This window comes from Pararge aegeria, chromosome 20, assembly GCF_905163445.1.
Source record: "Pararge aegeria chromosome 20, ilParAegt1.1, whole genome shotgun sequence".
Taxonomy (NCBI): domain Eukaryota; kingdom Metazoa; phylum Arthropoda; class Insecta; order Lepidoptera; family Nymphalidae; genus Pararge; species Pararge aegeria.
This window is the reverse complement of record NC_053199.1, coordinates 12,174,097-12,188,855: the sequence shown is the minus strand read 5'-3', so window position 1 is coordinate 12,188,855 and position 14,759 is coordinate 12,174,097. Positions and strand designations below refer to the sequence as shown.

The following is a 14,759-nucleotide window of genomic DNA, read 5'->3' as shown; positions in this document are numbered from 1 at the left end:
AAGCACAGGCCTTGGGAACGAAGATAACCTACCAAACGTTGTGTTAACCAATCTGCTGGTACGAATAAATTGATTATTATCAGGTGCTATAATAATGACAACTTTCCTGGCGTAGACCGGCGTTTCCAGTAGTAGACCCTGGGTTCGCACGGGCAATTTCGAAATTATTATATCCGTATTTTTCTGTTTTAGTATGGTGGTATGGCCGTGTCGTAGAAACTGACGTATGGAATTAATATAACTGCCAAACCCCTTGTAGGTACTCATAACTTACAGGTGACTGGTACTAATTAAAAATGAAGCAGTCGAATGCTAAATTGAAGTGGAATAAAAACATACAAAGATCGTCTGCGTCCTATGTACCTCGGGGTGTGCAATTGCTCTGGAGAGGGCAAGGCTAAATGCCAAAGGACCTTCAAATTCGCTCATTCTTCATCCATTGTATAACTGCGATCAATGTTACTTACCACCACAATCGATTTATCTGTACGGTCATAACTCCGCCAAACCCTATTCGTCTCATATAATTACTTTATAAATTAATAAGTAATCATTTTTTACTATTCAACTAAACCGGGCCGGGCCATAGTTGACCAGAACTATGGCCTTAACCCCTTTTCATTGTGGGAGCAGACCCGCTCACTGTAAAGGGCCGGTATTGTGTTGATGATTATTAATTGTTCAAAGAATTCTTTATCATTAGCATTCATTTACAATCTATTATACATTGCTCATTGCTTGAACTAGTGCATAAAACAGAAATTTTATCCAAGATCAAGAATTCTCCACTAAAAATTTTATAACAAAGTTATTCACTCTGATATTTGCTTCGATTACGAGGAAATAAAACATTAACTCTATTAATTATTTATTTGATTATCTCTAAAATATAATTTTTATTAACACATAACTATAACCTAAAATAAACTATTTAAAAACTAAATAAAATCTAAAACGTCCTCGAAACCACCGCAGCGAGGCACAGTTCCTAAGATGCTGGCAGCATTGCCCCTCTGGATGGCCAAACTAATTCGTTGGCCAAGGTAACTGCCCGCTCTAGATAACAGGCCATAGTTCTGGTCAACTATGGCCCGGCCCGGTTTAGTTGAATAGTAAAAAATGATAACTCTATTAATTACATTTTAAAGTAGAATTATTGATTAAACAATTTTGTAAGTAGCAATAAACGCAAGAACAGTAAAAGCTATTTTATAACGTTTTCACCGAGCATATTAATTTCATAAGCAAGTGAAAAAAAAAATTGTAATTATTTTTTGTTTATAGAATTCAAGACTGGGCCAGAGATATATCAAACATATTACACGAAAACGAAAATCTGACGGTGCGGCCAGAAGAACTTTTAAAGGGTTTTTCTGATATAAAGATTGAAGTGCGCAATGGAACTGCCATAGTTGAGAAAACTGCAAAAGCGTTAGAAGAATTATTAGAAAGGCGAGGCAGGGCCGCAGAAGCGATCATGCGGAAGGCAGAAGAATTGGCAGCTAAGAAGGAAAACCCTCCTTCTGACTATACATTCACTAGGAGTATTGTAAGTGTTTATCAAACATCTTAATTTTATTTGTAATGAAATTGCTTTGACTGACTATGGCAGTTATAAAAACCAGGGCTAATGACTTGGTGAGCTTTTCGAAAAACAGGGTCATACTAATAATAAATAAATGAATAAATAAATGAATAAATAAATATACTACGACAATGCACACATCGCCATCCGGCCCCAAAGAAAGCGTAGCTTGTGTTATGGGTACTAAGATGACTGTTGAATATTTTTATGAATAATATATATAAATACATATAAATAATAATATACAGAACACCCAGACACTGAAAAACATTCATGTTCATCACAAAAACATTTTCCAGTTGTGGGAATCAAACCCACGGCTTTGGACTCAGAAAGCAGGGTCGCTGCCCACTGCGCCACTCGGCCGTCAATCTTCTAAGAATTTATTAACCGAAAGTGTAATATGCAACATGCTACCCAAACTTCAAATAGGCTGTTAGTACTAGAGACAACCCTGGCAACCCGGTGATTTAGACGACCTCGCTGGCGCAGCGGTAAGCTTTGTGGCCTTATAAGTGAAAGGTCCAGGGCTCGATCTCCAGTGGGGAAAATTTAGTATTACAATTTTTGTATTTTCTCTGGTGGAAAGGCTTGGGTAGTTACCATCCACCCGACAATGACGTTCCGCGTAGAAACCGACTGTAAGTCTATGGGTTTAATATAACTGTCAGGTAAGCCCGTTACCATCTTCGAGCTCATTTATTAAGGGGTAACTTGTAGTAGATAAAAAACTGATGTCATTACTTAAGAAAACTTTTTACAGAAAATAGACGAATTGAAGGAATTGACGCCAGACGATGAAAAACCGGACGAGAAAGGGAAGGAATGGGACATGCCTCTGAATTGCAGCAGCCGTAATAAAGTACTTCTGGTGAATAGCGCCCACTTTGACGCGAAAGTATCTTTAGAACAAACCAGCGTGCACGTTGCCACCGAGGTATTCGAATGTGGTGAGCACAAACAATTCTTTAACGTCGTACCTACGAACGCTTGTTTATTATACGTGTGTTTATTTTTATATCTTTCTAGCTGAATGTTGAACGTTGTTGTTGATGTTCTCCGACGGAAATACACTTGTAAATACTGAATTTTCTACTGGTTATTGCAAATGTACGGTTTTTTTAAAGTGATAATTGACGCACCAAGCTGATGCCCTGCCTGATAGTTAGTGGAAAACCATCGCTTATTAATAAAGCAACACTTCGCAGCGCATTCAACTTGCAAGGAACACCTCCTGCACCGCTTCGCCTTATGCCCGTAAAACTTAGGGGTAGGTGTTAAGTCTCACGTGCATGTAATTACACCGGCAACAACGCCCATCAGACCGGTACTTTTTTGCATAATTGCCGCTTGGTGATAACCAACGATGTTATAAAGTTCGTGGTCGGGTGCAACCATAGCGCAGATGGTGGCGAAAGCTTTAGGACACTTCACTAACTTCGACCACGTTCCTATTATAGTACGCGTAACCTTAAGCGCAAAATTCTTCGAGGTGGAACGACTGGATACGTAAAAATAGTTCGCCAGTTCAAATTTATACGTTTTTTAACATTTGCCAGATATCAAACTTGTTATTACAATCGTGTGTAAACTATTTTCAAATGAACTACAAGCTCTCAAATGATCACGATACATACTCTTACATCGTTAGCTATATTAGGTACTTTAATCTTTATAAGTACCTAATATAGCTAACGATGTAAGAGTAAAACTAATCTTTATGTTTTAAGCTTTTACTGTTTAGAACTTTGGCCTCCTTTTTAGGGGGACCGAGTTCGGTCCCCGACATATACATAATTTAAGCAATTAAAATATAACTTGATTTTACGGTGAAGGAAAGCATCGTGAGGAAACCAAATAGCATGCCTTAGTTCTTTATAATATTCTCAAAGGTATGTGAAGTCTTATGATAATTATGCTTAGTTTGCTATATTCCGCAAAAACCAGATGAATCTGTACGATGTAATTTATACCTTCTTCAATTTTTATATTTTTCACCAAACAAACCCTAGGCAATGTACTCTACGCACCTTTTGCTCCGAAAACGAAGCACCCTCATTAGATGTTGACTTTACAATGAATAATTGTGAGGATACTTAAATAATGCTGTACGGATTCTCCAGCTTTTCGCGGAATATAGCAAATTAAGCTTCATTTTCATAATATATCAAGGAATTCCGCAAAGTAACGGCCTCTTAAAAAGCGAACCCTAAAATGTAAAAAACTATTCTTAAGAAAATCATGTAACATGTGTTATTTTACAATAACGCATAGGTATTTTGCGATGAAAATATACCTACCTAATAACTATAGGTAACCTATAAATATTATATCTAAATAACTTGTGAAGTTTTTACAAATTTGTATTTTGTAGTTGCTATGTGTACAATATGTATATAATTAAATAAATAAATAAAGAGCTCTAAAGATTATGTGGATGCTCCTTATAATAATTTTGAGCCGACGGGAGTTACCACCTACCGACACAGACGTGCAAAAGAGCAATGTAGACTGCAAGGATTATCTTGTAGTTGCATAAAACCACTAGCCAGCCAGCTAGCCAGCCTAAAACTAAATTCTTGAAAAAGAAATAATAAATATGGTAATAAACACTATTATTATTATGGATTAATTATTATTAAAGACCCGATTATATGCAAAAAACTTACTAATAATTATACAAATACATACTTCGTGCCTATCTCTAGTTATTTAATAATGATTTTATAGATCCTCGTGTTATCGAACATATATACTGGACTGAAGGGCTGATAAAAACATTCCGGGACAACTATGCAAAGGATGCCACATTGGATTTACAGTATATGTGCAGCGCCAAAGGTTTTCTACGCCATTATCCAGGTACGTCATATTAGTTGCAATTGAATCTACAATTAATCTACTAGAAACTTTAAGAGGGGTAGTATGAATGCGAATGTGCGAATAAATGAAATGAAAATGAAAAAGTTTATTTGAACATCAAATAAACTAAATAAATAGTGTGTTTTCACATCAATTAGACCTCTAATAGCGCTGCCTGACTAATAATGCCCCAGTCAGTAGCGCTTGTGTAAATAATGGTACGTGCATGTCAGTTGGACCACCGAAATTCTTAGTACCTGACCTGACGCACTTGACCGCATTTAAGCAGTTGCGGTGAATCGTACAACTAACGCGAGTGTACTTGCATGTGGAAACGCGCCATATTACATATATAAAGATCAAAGTATTTCCTTGATTACATTTTTTCTTTATAATATATGTATGGATTTAAGACTTCTGCAAATCTTCTCATTTTTTCTTGGTTAATTTTATCACTTATTTTAAATTCATATTTAACGCAAAGCGTATGCGTGAGATTTTTGTGTTTGTTTGTTTGTCCTTATTTAACGCCGTAACCAATTAAACAATCGACTTGATTTTTGGCACCTAGACTTGGTTTTTTTCAGGAAAACTTGGTTTTTTTCGGTTCCCACGGGAATTGTTAAAAACGTCGTAACGTAAAGATTTCATAAATTTCAGCTGCACTATGGCCGAGCATGTACAAACTAAATGTGGGCGGCGAAGAGCTATACGACTGCAGACTTCGGCCGTGGTACGTGAGTGCCAGTGGGGCTCCTCGGGATGTCCTGATCCTAGTTGACGCATCCGGTTCTATGAGCAACTCCTCAAACCTTGTAGTCGCTGAGCAGTTCACACTGGCATTGCTCAGTGCCCTCACGGATGATGATCAAGTAAACGTGCTGCGTTTCAACGTTCTAGTGGAGTCTCCCATCCCGTGTTTTAATGAGACACTTGTGCCGGTAAGATAATTAAATTTTTTTTTTTTCATATTTGCGTTGCGGCCCCTGTCGCGGACATTTTTTACGTTACTAACGTAACAACGGGTCATACGTAATTTTCTCCGGTTTTGCAACATTTTTTTATTTATGCCCCGCTCCTATAAATGGTCTATGCAACACAAAAAGATTTTTCCAATTCGAACTAGTAGTGCCTGAAAATTGAGATTAGCGCGTTCAACCCAAAAAACTCTTCAGCATTATAATATTAAGTAGTAGTAGTAGATATCGAATATAAGCGATTATGTGGAGAAAAACTTCCTTCAAAAAAATTTTGTATACTTATCCGCCAAGCATTTGTAAATTTAATGTTGGAAGCGAAGAGCTGTATCTAAGACTGAAAACCAACCAAATCATGGATGCTCTATAAATAACTCCTCAAATCTAGTGTTTGCTTACCAGTTCACCATGCCCTCTAAGATAATGACCAAGTTAATTTTACGTTTCAAAATTTGGCAGAATCACTTTGATGAATGAGACACTTAGGGCGATAAGATCGTTGGAGTTAAAACTTCTTTATTCAAATAAGCCAAGCTCGGAATCAAAACGATTTCGTATACCGATGTGCATTTGCAATCGGCGACGAAGAACTTTATGATTGAAGACTTCTAAAATGACCAAGTTATCTGCTAAAGAGTGCTAAAGGGCCTGAGAAAGCACTAAGAAGTTTTGCAGCACTTAATGCTGCAAAACTTCTTAGTGCTTTCTCAGGCCCTTTAGGAACGGTCATTCGGGGTCAAAATGTTGACGGCAGAGGTGTGATAATGAAGATTTGGCAATGGGTTGTGTGCGAATTCCGTACCTTGGGATGACCCTTTATTTAAGTTCGCCAATAACGGAATCTTATATTAACGGTCAAACGCTGGATCACTCCAGCCAGCCAGGCTCAATTTAGCAGCGTAGCTGGACGCCCAGGTCAGGGCCAGGAGGGGAGGACGACCAGATGCGCTCATCGTGGAAGATGCAGCGACAGAGTCTATGAGCAACTTCTTTCGCCGAGTAAAGCTCGCCCTAGCAAGAAAATGTTTAAATTAAAGTTGAGCGTATAGGGTTTATCACAAATCGCGGGAATTACTTTCAACATTTCTTAGATAATAATCTACATTCTGGCGGCTTTTTTGTCGCCAAAAATAAATGTTTGTATGTATTTTTGCATAGGCTAAGAGATAGAGGGCTTTTCTCAGAGGGCTAAAACGATACCCTTTAACAGTATGCATTATTTTAAAAAGTCCGTCCAAATTTTTTTTTATAGTATTAATTGACGGACCAACGAGACCAGTTATGGTAAGTGATCAGAACGCACCAATGCTGCTTGGATTTTCTTCCGCGGACGACGTCTGTCACAAAAAGGTCTGCTACCACTTATAGTAGGTATATGACTTACGTCGACGTTCGGACGTCCCTCAAAAGAGATTGTAGTAATGAAACAATATTAAAATAATAATGATTTAAGCGATAATAGTAAGCTCCCGGTTTCGAGTATTACCAAGGTTTGCGGGATTCTAATAATATTATTATTAGAATACCGCAAACCTTATTTACCACAACATGTATGCTGTTAGATTAATTATTAATAATTGTAAAAAGAAGAGCGGACTAAAATGTACTTTGCGTCTTTGTGGCCAATCTCTTCAGATCTGTGTTGCAGCACCATGGAAGGTACATGACAAGGAAATCGTGGAACGCTGATTCTCACTAGTGTCTAATAACCCTACTATGTAAAACTTTATGAAAATGTTGGTTTTATTTGATTCGGAATTATTGCGACTACATCTTATACTATCATTAAGTATAACTTGTAAGATGATATCAGTTCTTGCAAAAAGGATTGATTTAATAAGTATCGTATAAATGATAATTCGATTGTACCAAGCGAATAAACTGTTATTAAAGACGATAGCCGATCTATAGATTGGAAAATTTGCTAATTTTGTAATTTTTATCTTCCGGCACTAATAATGCACAAGTAACTATATCTATTTCTACAGTGTACGACTTCATTTATCTATACTCATACTTTGCGACGACCTCTCTGACGCAGCGGTGAGAGCTGTGGTTTTTAGTTCCCGTGTTCGATTTGGTTATTATTAATTATTATAATCTCTCTGAGCAGTGATAGTCCGTGGTAAGGACTTCGGCTTCAATATCAGGGGGCCGAGTTCGATTCCCACCACGCACGCTCTCTTCATCACTTGCTTCACGAGAGCTCTCCATAATGTTGACGTGTGAAATCCGCCAAATGTCACTAGACCGTGGTTAGGGTTCCCAGATATAAAATCTAAATTCCGGAGAAAATGCCGGAGACTTGATGAGATTTCGTGACTTTCTTATAAATTTAATATTAATGTTGATAAACATCGTGTTTATGAATAAACGAAGTAAATTTTCAAATTTTTTCCTGCGCGTGCTGACTTTATGACTGTGAACGAGACCGGGGGGAAGAGGTGAGGGGAAGCGCCTCTACTTTCCATCCGCCGCGCTTGCTATAACATGTCAGTGACTTTCACAGGAGACTTTCTCCCCGCATTCCGGACAAAGACCTATATTACCGGACATGTCCGGACGATTCCGGACGTATGGCAACCCTTACCGTGGTAGACTACGGCAAAAACCCTTCACATAGAAGGAGGAGACTCGCGCCCTGTAGCGGGCCCATAAATGGTTGAAATAATGATGATGTACTCACAGGCCAATCACGTGAACTCAGCAGCGATGATGGCTGTGCTGAAGCACCAAATCACAGTCAACGAGACATGGATGACCGATGTGCTGCAGTACTCAGTGCAGTTGCTGAAGAAACACCGTGAATCCAACTTACGGCCACCATCATGCCAACAAGCTATCGTCATGCTTACTGACAGTCTTTATGAGAATTATACGGAGCTTATGCGCCAATTCGATCCAGAGGGACACATAAGGTGTGTATAGCGAAGAACTTAACAATGCGACTTGGTGGCAGAATTTTATTTGTTTATTTGTTTGAAAGCTTTATTGCACACACACATTATATAAAAAGAAACACATATTCAGAAGACACTTAGAAAATAAAATAGAGCGTGCAAAGGCTGTCTTATAACAAAAGCGATCTCTTCCAGACAACCTTTGACGTTAGAAAAGTTTTGCAAGTAGGTACAATTTATTATTTTGAATGGATTTTTACAATCATAAAACATCTGACAATACAGAAAAAATAAAGACTGTTTGGTGATTAAAGCCTGGATTTTATAACGTTCCGAGTTAAAACGCGATCTAAAATGCTATCTATGTAGCCGCTCTGTTGTCTTTTACATTTCCACTATTACTAAGGAAATGTACAACTCGTTAGTACACAATGATATAACATTGAGGATGAAAAAAAAACATACACTTCTCTAAGTATATTAAGTAATTAAAAAAGGTATATTTTCGCTCCTAGGCTTTTTATACTGTGGTTGCACGATCCCAACGGATTGCGAGACGACACTCATTTATTCGGAGATTCAGTGAGCTGCGATCGTGATGGCTATTTCTCCGAGCTCATCACGCATGCTGACGTCACGGAACAAGTAATGAACATCCTGCGGGTTATGGAGCGACCTCTGGTGGCTCAACGAAAACAAAGGCTGCGCGTGTATAGCGATGTGTACGCCAATGTCGAGGTACAGACCCATAATTTTAAAATAAAATGGACTGTTACAATATTAATATTAGAAGTAAAAACTACTTTTGTAATTAGTAGGCTACATTAAATTGGTAATTCATTCAACGGAAATCGTATATTAAGTATTTTATAAAAATACTACTGCTTGAAATTTTTGAGATGTCTCTAAATAAGTTCAAAGTTTTAAATTTCCTACAAGCTTAATAAGGATTACTTAAACAATAAAAAAGTTTAGGTGTGAATCGCTCTTATTTTATTGCTAAATATTAATTGACTGTGAGATGGAGGTAACAAGAAAACACGGCTAAGTTTGTTCTGGTCTCTTCTTAGACCAGAGCGCGTCTGGAACCCTGCTAGAGTTATAAGTCAACGAACGTAGTTCTCAGTAACGTAGAATTTTTGAATTTAAATTAAGAATATGTACCCATAGAGCTCCTTAAAGCAGGTGTGATTTAATATAGGCTCAGACAGACCGTAATCACCTGTTCGAAAGGGTAGATGTGGCCTATAACGGATATCAAATAATTCCTGAGCACACTTGCCAAAAATAATCCTATAAAACACCGACTAACTGTCGACTACGTTCCTTACGAGATGGTGCTGTCATCAATACACTGGAGTTCGCCAAAAATGGTGACAACGGATTTAGCCGCCGTATAGTCCAGATCGGTCTCTTCAGAATTCTTTAGGCAGTGTCAGGTTAAAATCACGAGAGGACTGCCAAAACTACTTGTCGCGGTTTTTTGATCAGATGCCCCAAAATTTCTATAGCAATGGGATGATGTCCCTACCTACAAGATGGCAAAAAGTTATCGAACAAAATGGTACCTACATACTCTATTTAAATGTAAACAAACTATATTAAAAAATGTTTTGAATTTTCTTAAAAAATGCGAAGACACTTTTTCCCCAACCTAATAAGTATATATCATTTGGCATCACCCTGTAAAAATATGAAATCCAAAGAAGCATATTTATTTTTCCATACAAACTAATTTAAAACATTCTTAGCGTTTACCTCTTACCCTCTAACCCTATTGAAGATAAATACCGACCCGCGCGTAGTACCTACGCTACGCGACGCGTCAGATACACGTCGCGTAGCGTAAAGTGATAGGGGTCACATGCGGCTATATCTGATTTCTTTAAGTAAAACTATGGCATTGCTTTACTTAGAAACTTCGCGTTTCGGTTTCACAGATAAGTCTTAAAGGCAGTAACTAATATGACATGTACGAAGCGTTTTGCTTCTTCCTTTCTGATCCGCACCGCAAAGGCCTGGAATGCCCTCCCATCTTCCGTCTTCCCCGATTCCTATAATCTGGGTACCTTCAAATCAAGAGTGGAAAGGCATCTTCTAGGCAAGCGCGCTCCATCTTAGGCTGCATCATCACTTACCATCAGGTGTGTTTGCAGTCAGACGCTTAGAAATAGAAAAAGAAATAGAAAATAGAAAATATTTATTAGAAAAACTCAGTACAATAAATCTTTGGAATTGAACCCCTAAACTAGGAAATCCCGTATCTTAGGCTTGTCTATATATTTAAATCTAAAAAAAAATCCTCTAAAGCATGTGAAGTAATATTTCGGTTTTAATTAACACGTCGTATAAGTGACATTTCAACGCAGGACCCTCGTAGAAGTGAATATTACTGGCAGCTGAAGGAAAATGCCGAGCAAGTTTACCGCTACAGTGAGCTGCGGCGTAACAAGGACCAGTTTCTGACCACTACTCGCCAGTACGGAGATTATCTGCATATGCGAAAACTGGTCGGTGCACTTGTAGTATTTGAATCAGTACCATAGTGATCAACTGTTCAACTAAAGTTATTCTAATTTTATAACTCTTTAAGAGACATTTAATACAATAAACCCTTAATAATACTTTCATCCAAAAAAAAAGCCTTTTTCGGGATATCATTATCCAAGCATCCGACCCACTAAAGGGCATGGGTCTTCTCTCAAAATGAAGAGGAGTTAGGCCTAAGTCAACCACAATCCTGATATGGCATACTTCGTAGAAATAAGCATGGCCATAGATCTTCCTCAGACGAGCACAAAAAACTCTACTACTACTTAAAGGTACTTGATAGCCTTTTGCACGCCTCATTAGCGAAGCGTTGCGGTGGGTATTACTGTCAGTTTACGCACACCGAGTGAGACAAATGTTGAGATAAAACACACTCATGATATTTTCTCTTTTTATTATTTAAAGTAATTAAAAAAATGTTTTAAAAAGTTCTGTCTTGGACGTCCGTGTGTCTGCAAGTGCGAATCCCGTATCTTGTGGTCACGATAACGAGCGAAATACTTCACTTATCGAGTTGTTTGTTTTTTATAGGCTTCGTTATTTTGAGGTATAGAAGCCTATTATTTTACGGTATAATTAGATGTAGTTTAATTATTATTTACAAATAATCTCAATTTCATTGTTATGATAGAGATTATGAGGCGTGCACTTTTGTATTTTCCAACTATTTGTTATGTTAACCCTGTTACCAAATATTTTATTTTCTAGGAAAAATATGGCCAATACTATGAAGATGAACAAGTAAACTACAGGCTTCAAGTAAGCGTTTCGGTTCCTGTCTTCGATAGCACGACTGTTGAGGTACGTCACCAACCAATGTTCTGTTTTCGTGTCATAAGTGTACTATGATTATATTATGACAGTATGAATATCATATGTTTCCGAGATAAAAATCAGTTTTTGACAGCCGGCAGTGGGACCCTGCTTTCCGCGTCTAAGGCAAAATTTTTGTGTTATGAACATGAATGTTTATCAGTGTCTGGGTATTTATCTTTATATTATAAGTATTTATGTGTATTATATTCATAAAAATATTCATCAGCTATCTTAGTACCCATAACACAAGCTACGCTTACTTTGGGCAAGATGGTGATGTGTTTATTGTCGTAGTATATTTATTTATTAAAAATATATCTACGTCATCCTTTGGCAGTATGATCCTTACTAATGTTACAAATGCTAAAGTTACGTAAAGTATTTGTTTGTTGGTTTGTTTTTACGTTTTTTACGCCATAACAAAGCAGCCAATCAACCAGATTTTTGGCATAGAGTTAGTCAAGCCGACTGAGAGTAACATACGCTTTTTATCCCAGGAAAATAAATGGATTTGTAAAAAAACCGTAACGCGGACGAAGAACCCGGGCTTTAGCTTGTAATACATAGAGTTACTGTTATGTTTTCATGTTTTACAAATTATTTCTCGACCAGACGAATCCCCCGCCATCTTCCTTTTTTTTTAAACAGAGCAAAAATGAGAAATTTATACAAGCCTAAAATTTTGCTAAACATGTATCACATATATATAAGTAAAACTAACAACGGATATAATCATATAATCAAATAGATGAGTGATCAATGAATCACTTAATTCAGCTTAAAGAATTTTTATCAAAATCCATTAAGCTATTTATGCGTAGGTAATTAAGAAGCAAACATTTACGTGTCTGTATCTTTAATGACATTAATGATGTTGCACTTTTCTCTGCGCGAAATCGGCAAGGTATTACCTACAAGTTCCAACTGTATTTCCAAACGCGAAACAGTATCCCCCTATCGGTAGCTTCTCGTATCGGTTTTATTCCTAAACTATACAGGGACTTTCTCAAACACATAACTTTTCAGTGATTCATAACTCATGATACATGAGTATCAATCTAAAAACAGCACCCAGAATCCAAATGCAAAACCACTTTCCGGATCCAACTGTGAATCTAAACTACAACTATCCAAACAATATAATAATAATATTGAAAGTATAATACATAAGCTGTTCAATTCATGTTTATTGTTGTTCCGTGGGTGTATTGTTTATCAGATATATCTAAGTCGAGCGATAAATTCTCAATAATTTCAAGCATTTATTAGAAATTAAACGTTAATCTGAATTATCTTTATGACTTACTATAATAATAGCTTTACTAAAGTAAATTATTTTTGTTTCAGAATATTACAATAACATTGGAAGAAGTAAGTTATCGTTAATATTGACAATTATAAGCAAAGTGACTGACTGAATAATTGTTTATAAAGTTCTTTTTATTTAAATGCGCTCTTTTAATACAGTTTTTAACTCACCGATTTTTCCGAGATATTGACAATCTACATGACGGATTATTGGGCCATTCATTTTTAATTTATATATACAATTTTGGAGACAGCATGGTTCACATTTCATTATATTTGGCAACGTTGTTTTTCGAAAAGATTTCGTCCGAAAAAATCGGATTACAGAAGTAGGTAGACTGGGATGGTATTGTCGAATTTTAAATGAAGAAGATATAATAACAAATTATTTATCGTCAATCGAGATCGGTGAGAAATTGGTGTAAATGAAAAATATACATACAGTCGAACATCCTGCTCCTTTTTTAAAGTCGGTTAAAATTAAAATTTTCGTACATATTCCTAAGCACACTTATAACTATGACTTTCATGTATTATTCGAAACGTTACCTCATCAATCACTTGAATCAATATTCAATTACTTATCGCTTATCTTTGTAATTTCAGGAAAAACAGAGGAATTCTACTAGAACGGTAATGTACACTACATATTTCATATTCTTCGGTCTAAAGATATGTCAAATGTTAAATTAGATTGGAAACATTAAAACAAGAAATTAAAACTACGACGCATACAGAATAATTGTTTACTCGCTAATTTTATAAATCATAATGTAACCAGCAAAATACGTAAAGACTCCTTATCGGATTTAGGGATATTTCGATAATTCTAATCCATGTTTTATACTTTAACGCTTTCAGATTTGTAGATGTCACCTAGAACGTCATACAAAGTAATTTATGTTTTTTTGTTCCTCCATATAGCCTCATATTTGCCTCTAAACGGTTCTATTAATACATACAATAAGTAAGCGAGTACATAGTGTAGCCCGAAGAATTTAGTAATATGTAAATTTATATAAATATTTTCAGTTACTAAATAGAATGCTTTTGTAATATCATTTTCACATTTGTTTTATAAATATAACCTAAAATAAACTATGTAAAACTAAATAAAATCGAATACGTCTTCGAAACCACCGCAGCGAGGTACAGTTAAGATGCTGGCAGCATTGCCCCTTTGGATGGCCAAACTAATTCTTTGGCCCGGTCCCAAAGTCTCTACTCCAAAAGGCCCAAAAATGAAACTGCTATCCAGGTTTTCATATTTACGCCAATAAAACAACAATAATTTTATTATAATAATTAAACAAGCGGATCTTCAGGAAAACGTAGTCAACAAAATGGATTAATTAGCTTTAATGAGATAAAAAATCGATACGACACCAGGATTTGGATTTTGGAATTACAAATTTTAGATTACCTATTAAATATGTTATGCGATATCGGAAAAAATTTATAAGTATTACAGACAGTAATTTTTTTTTTTTTTATCATCATCATCATTATCAACCCATTCTAGCCAATCACAGGGCTCGGCTCGCGTCTCCTACAAATATAAGAGGGCTTTAGCCATAGTCCATTACGCTGGCCAAGACTTTACATGCATTTCAGAGCGAAAATCCTTATATAATATTAAGGATTACTTGAACGATAAAAAAGCTTGGGTGTGAATTGCTTTAGCTTCATAGCTGAATATAAATTTACTGTGAGATGGTAATAATAAAAAAAAAAATTTACCCGACTAACTTTGTTGTGGGC

At 36.4% G+C, this 14,759-nt stretch overlaps 1 protein-coding gene across 1 annotated transcript in view; it reads left to right on the top strand.

Moving 5' to 3' along the window:
• LOC120632551 (voltage-dependent calcium channel subunit alpha-2/delta-3-like) overlaps positions 1-14,759 on the top strand; it is a 32,836-nt gene that overhangs the window by 974 nt on the left and 17,103 nt on the right. Inside the window, exons 3-12 of the mRNA XM_039902413.1 lie at positions 1,285-1,549; positions 2,349-2,535; positions 4,316-4,447; positions 5,108-5,388; positions 8,113-8,342; positions 8,840-9,062; positions 10,694-10,834; positions 11,583-11,675; positions 13,038-13,061; positions 13,605-13,631. Of these exons, the coding sequence (XP_039758347.1) occupies positions 1,285-1,549; positions 2,349-2,535; positions 4,316-4,447; positions 5,108-5,388; positions 8,113-8,342; positions 8,840-9,062; positions 10,694-10,834; positions 11,583-11,675; positions 13,038-13,061; positions 13,605-13,631 (1,603 nt within the window). The remainder of the gene's footprint in view (positions 1-1,284; positions 1,550-2,348; positions 2,536-4,315; positions 4,448-5,107; positions 5,389-8,112; positions 8,343-8,839; positions 9,063-10,693; positions 10,835-11,582; positions 11,676-13,037; positions 13,062-13,604; positions 13,632-14,759) is intronic.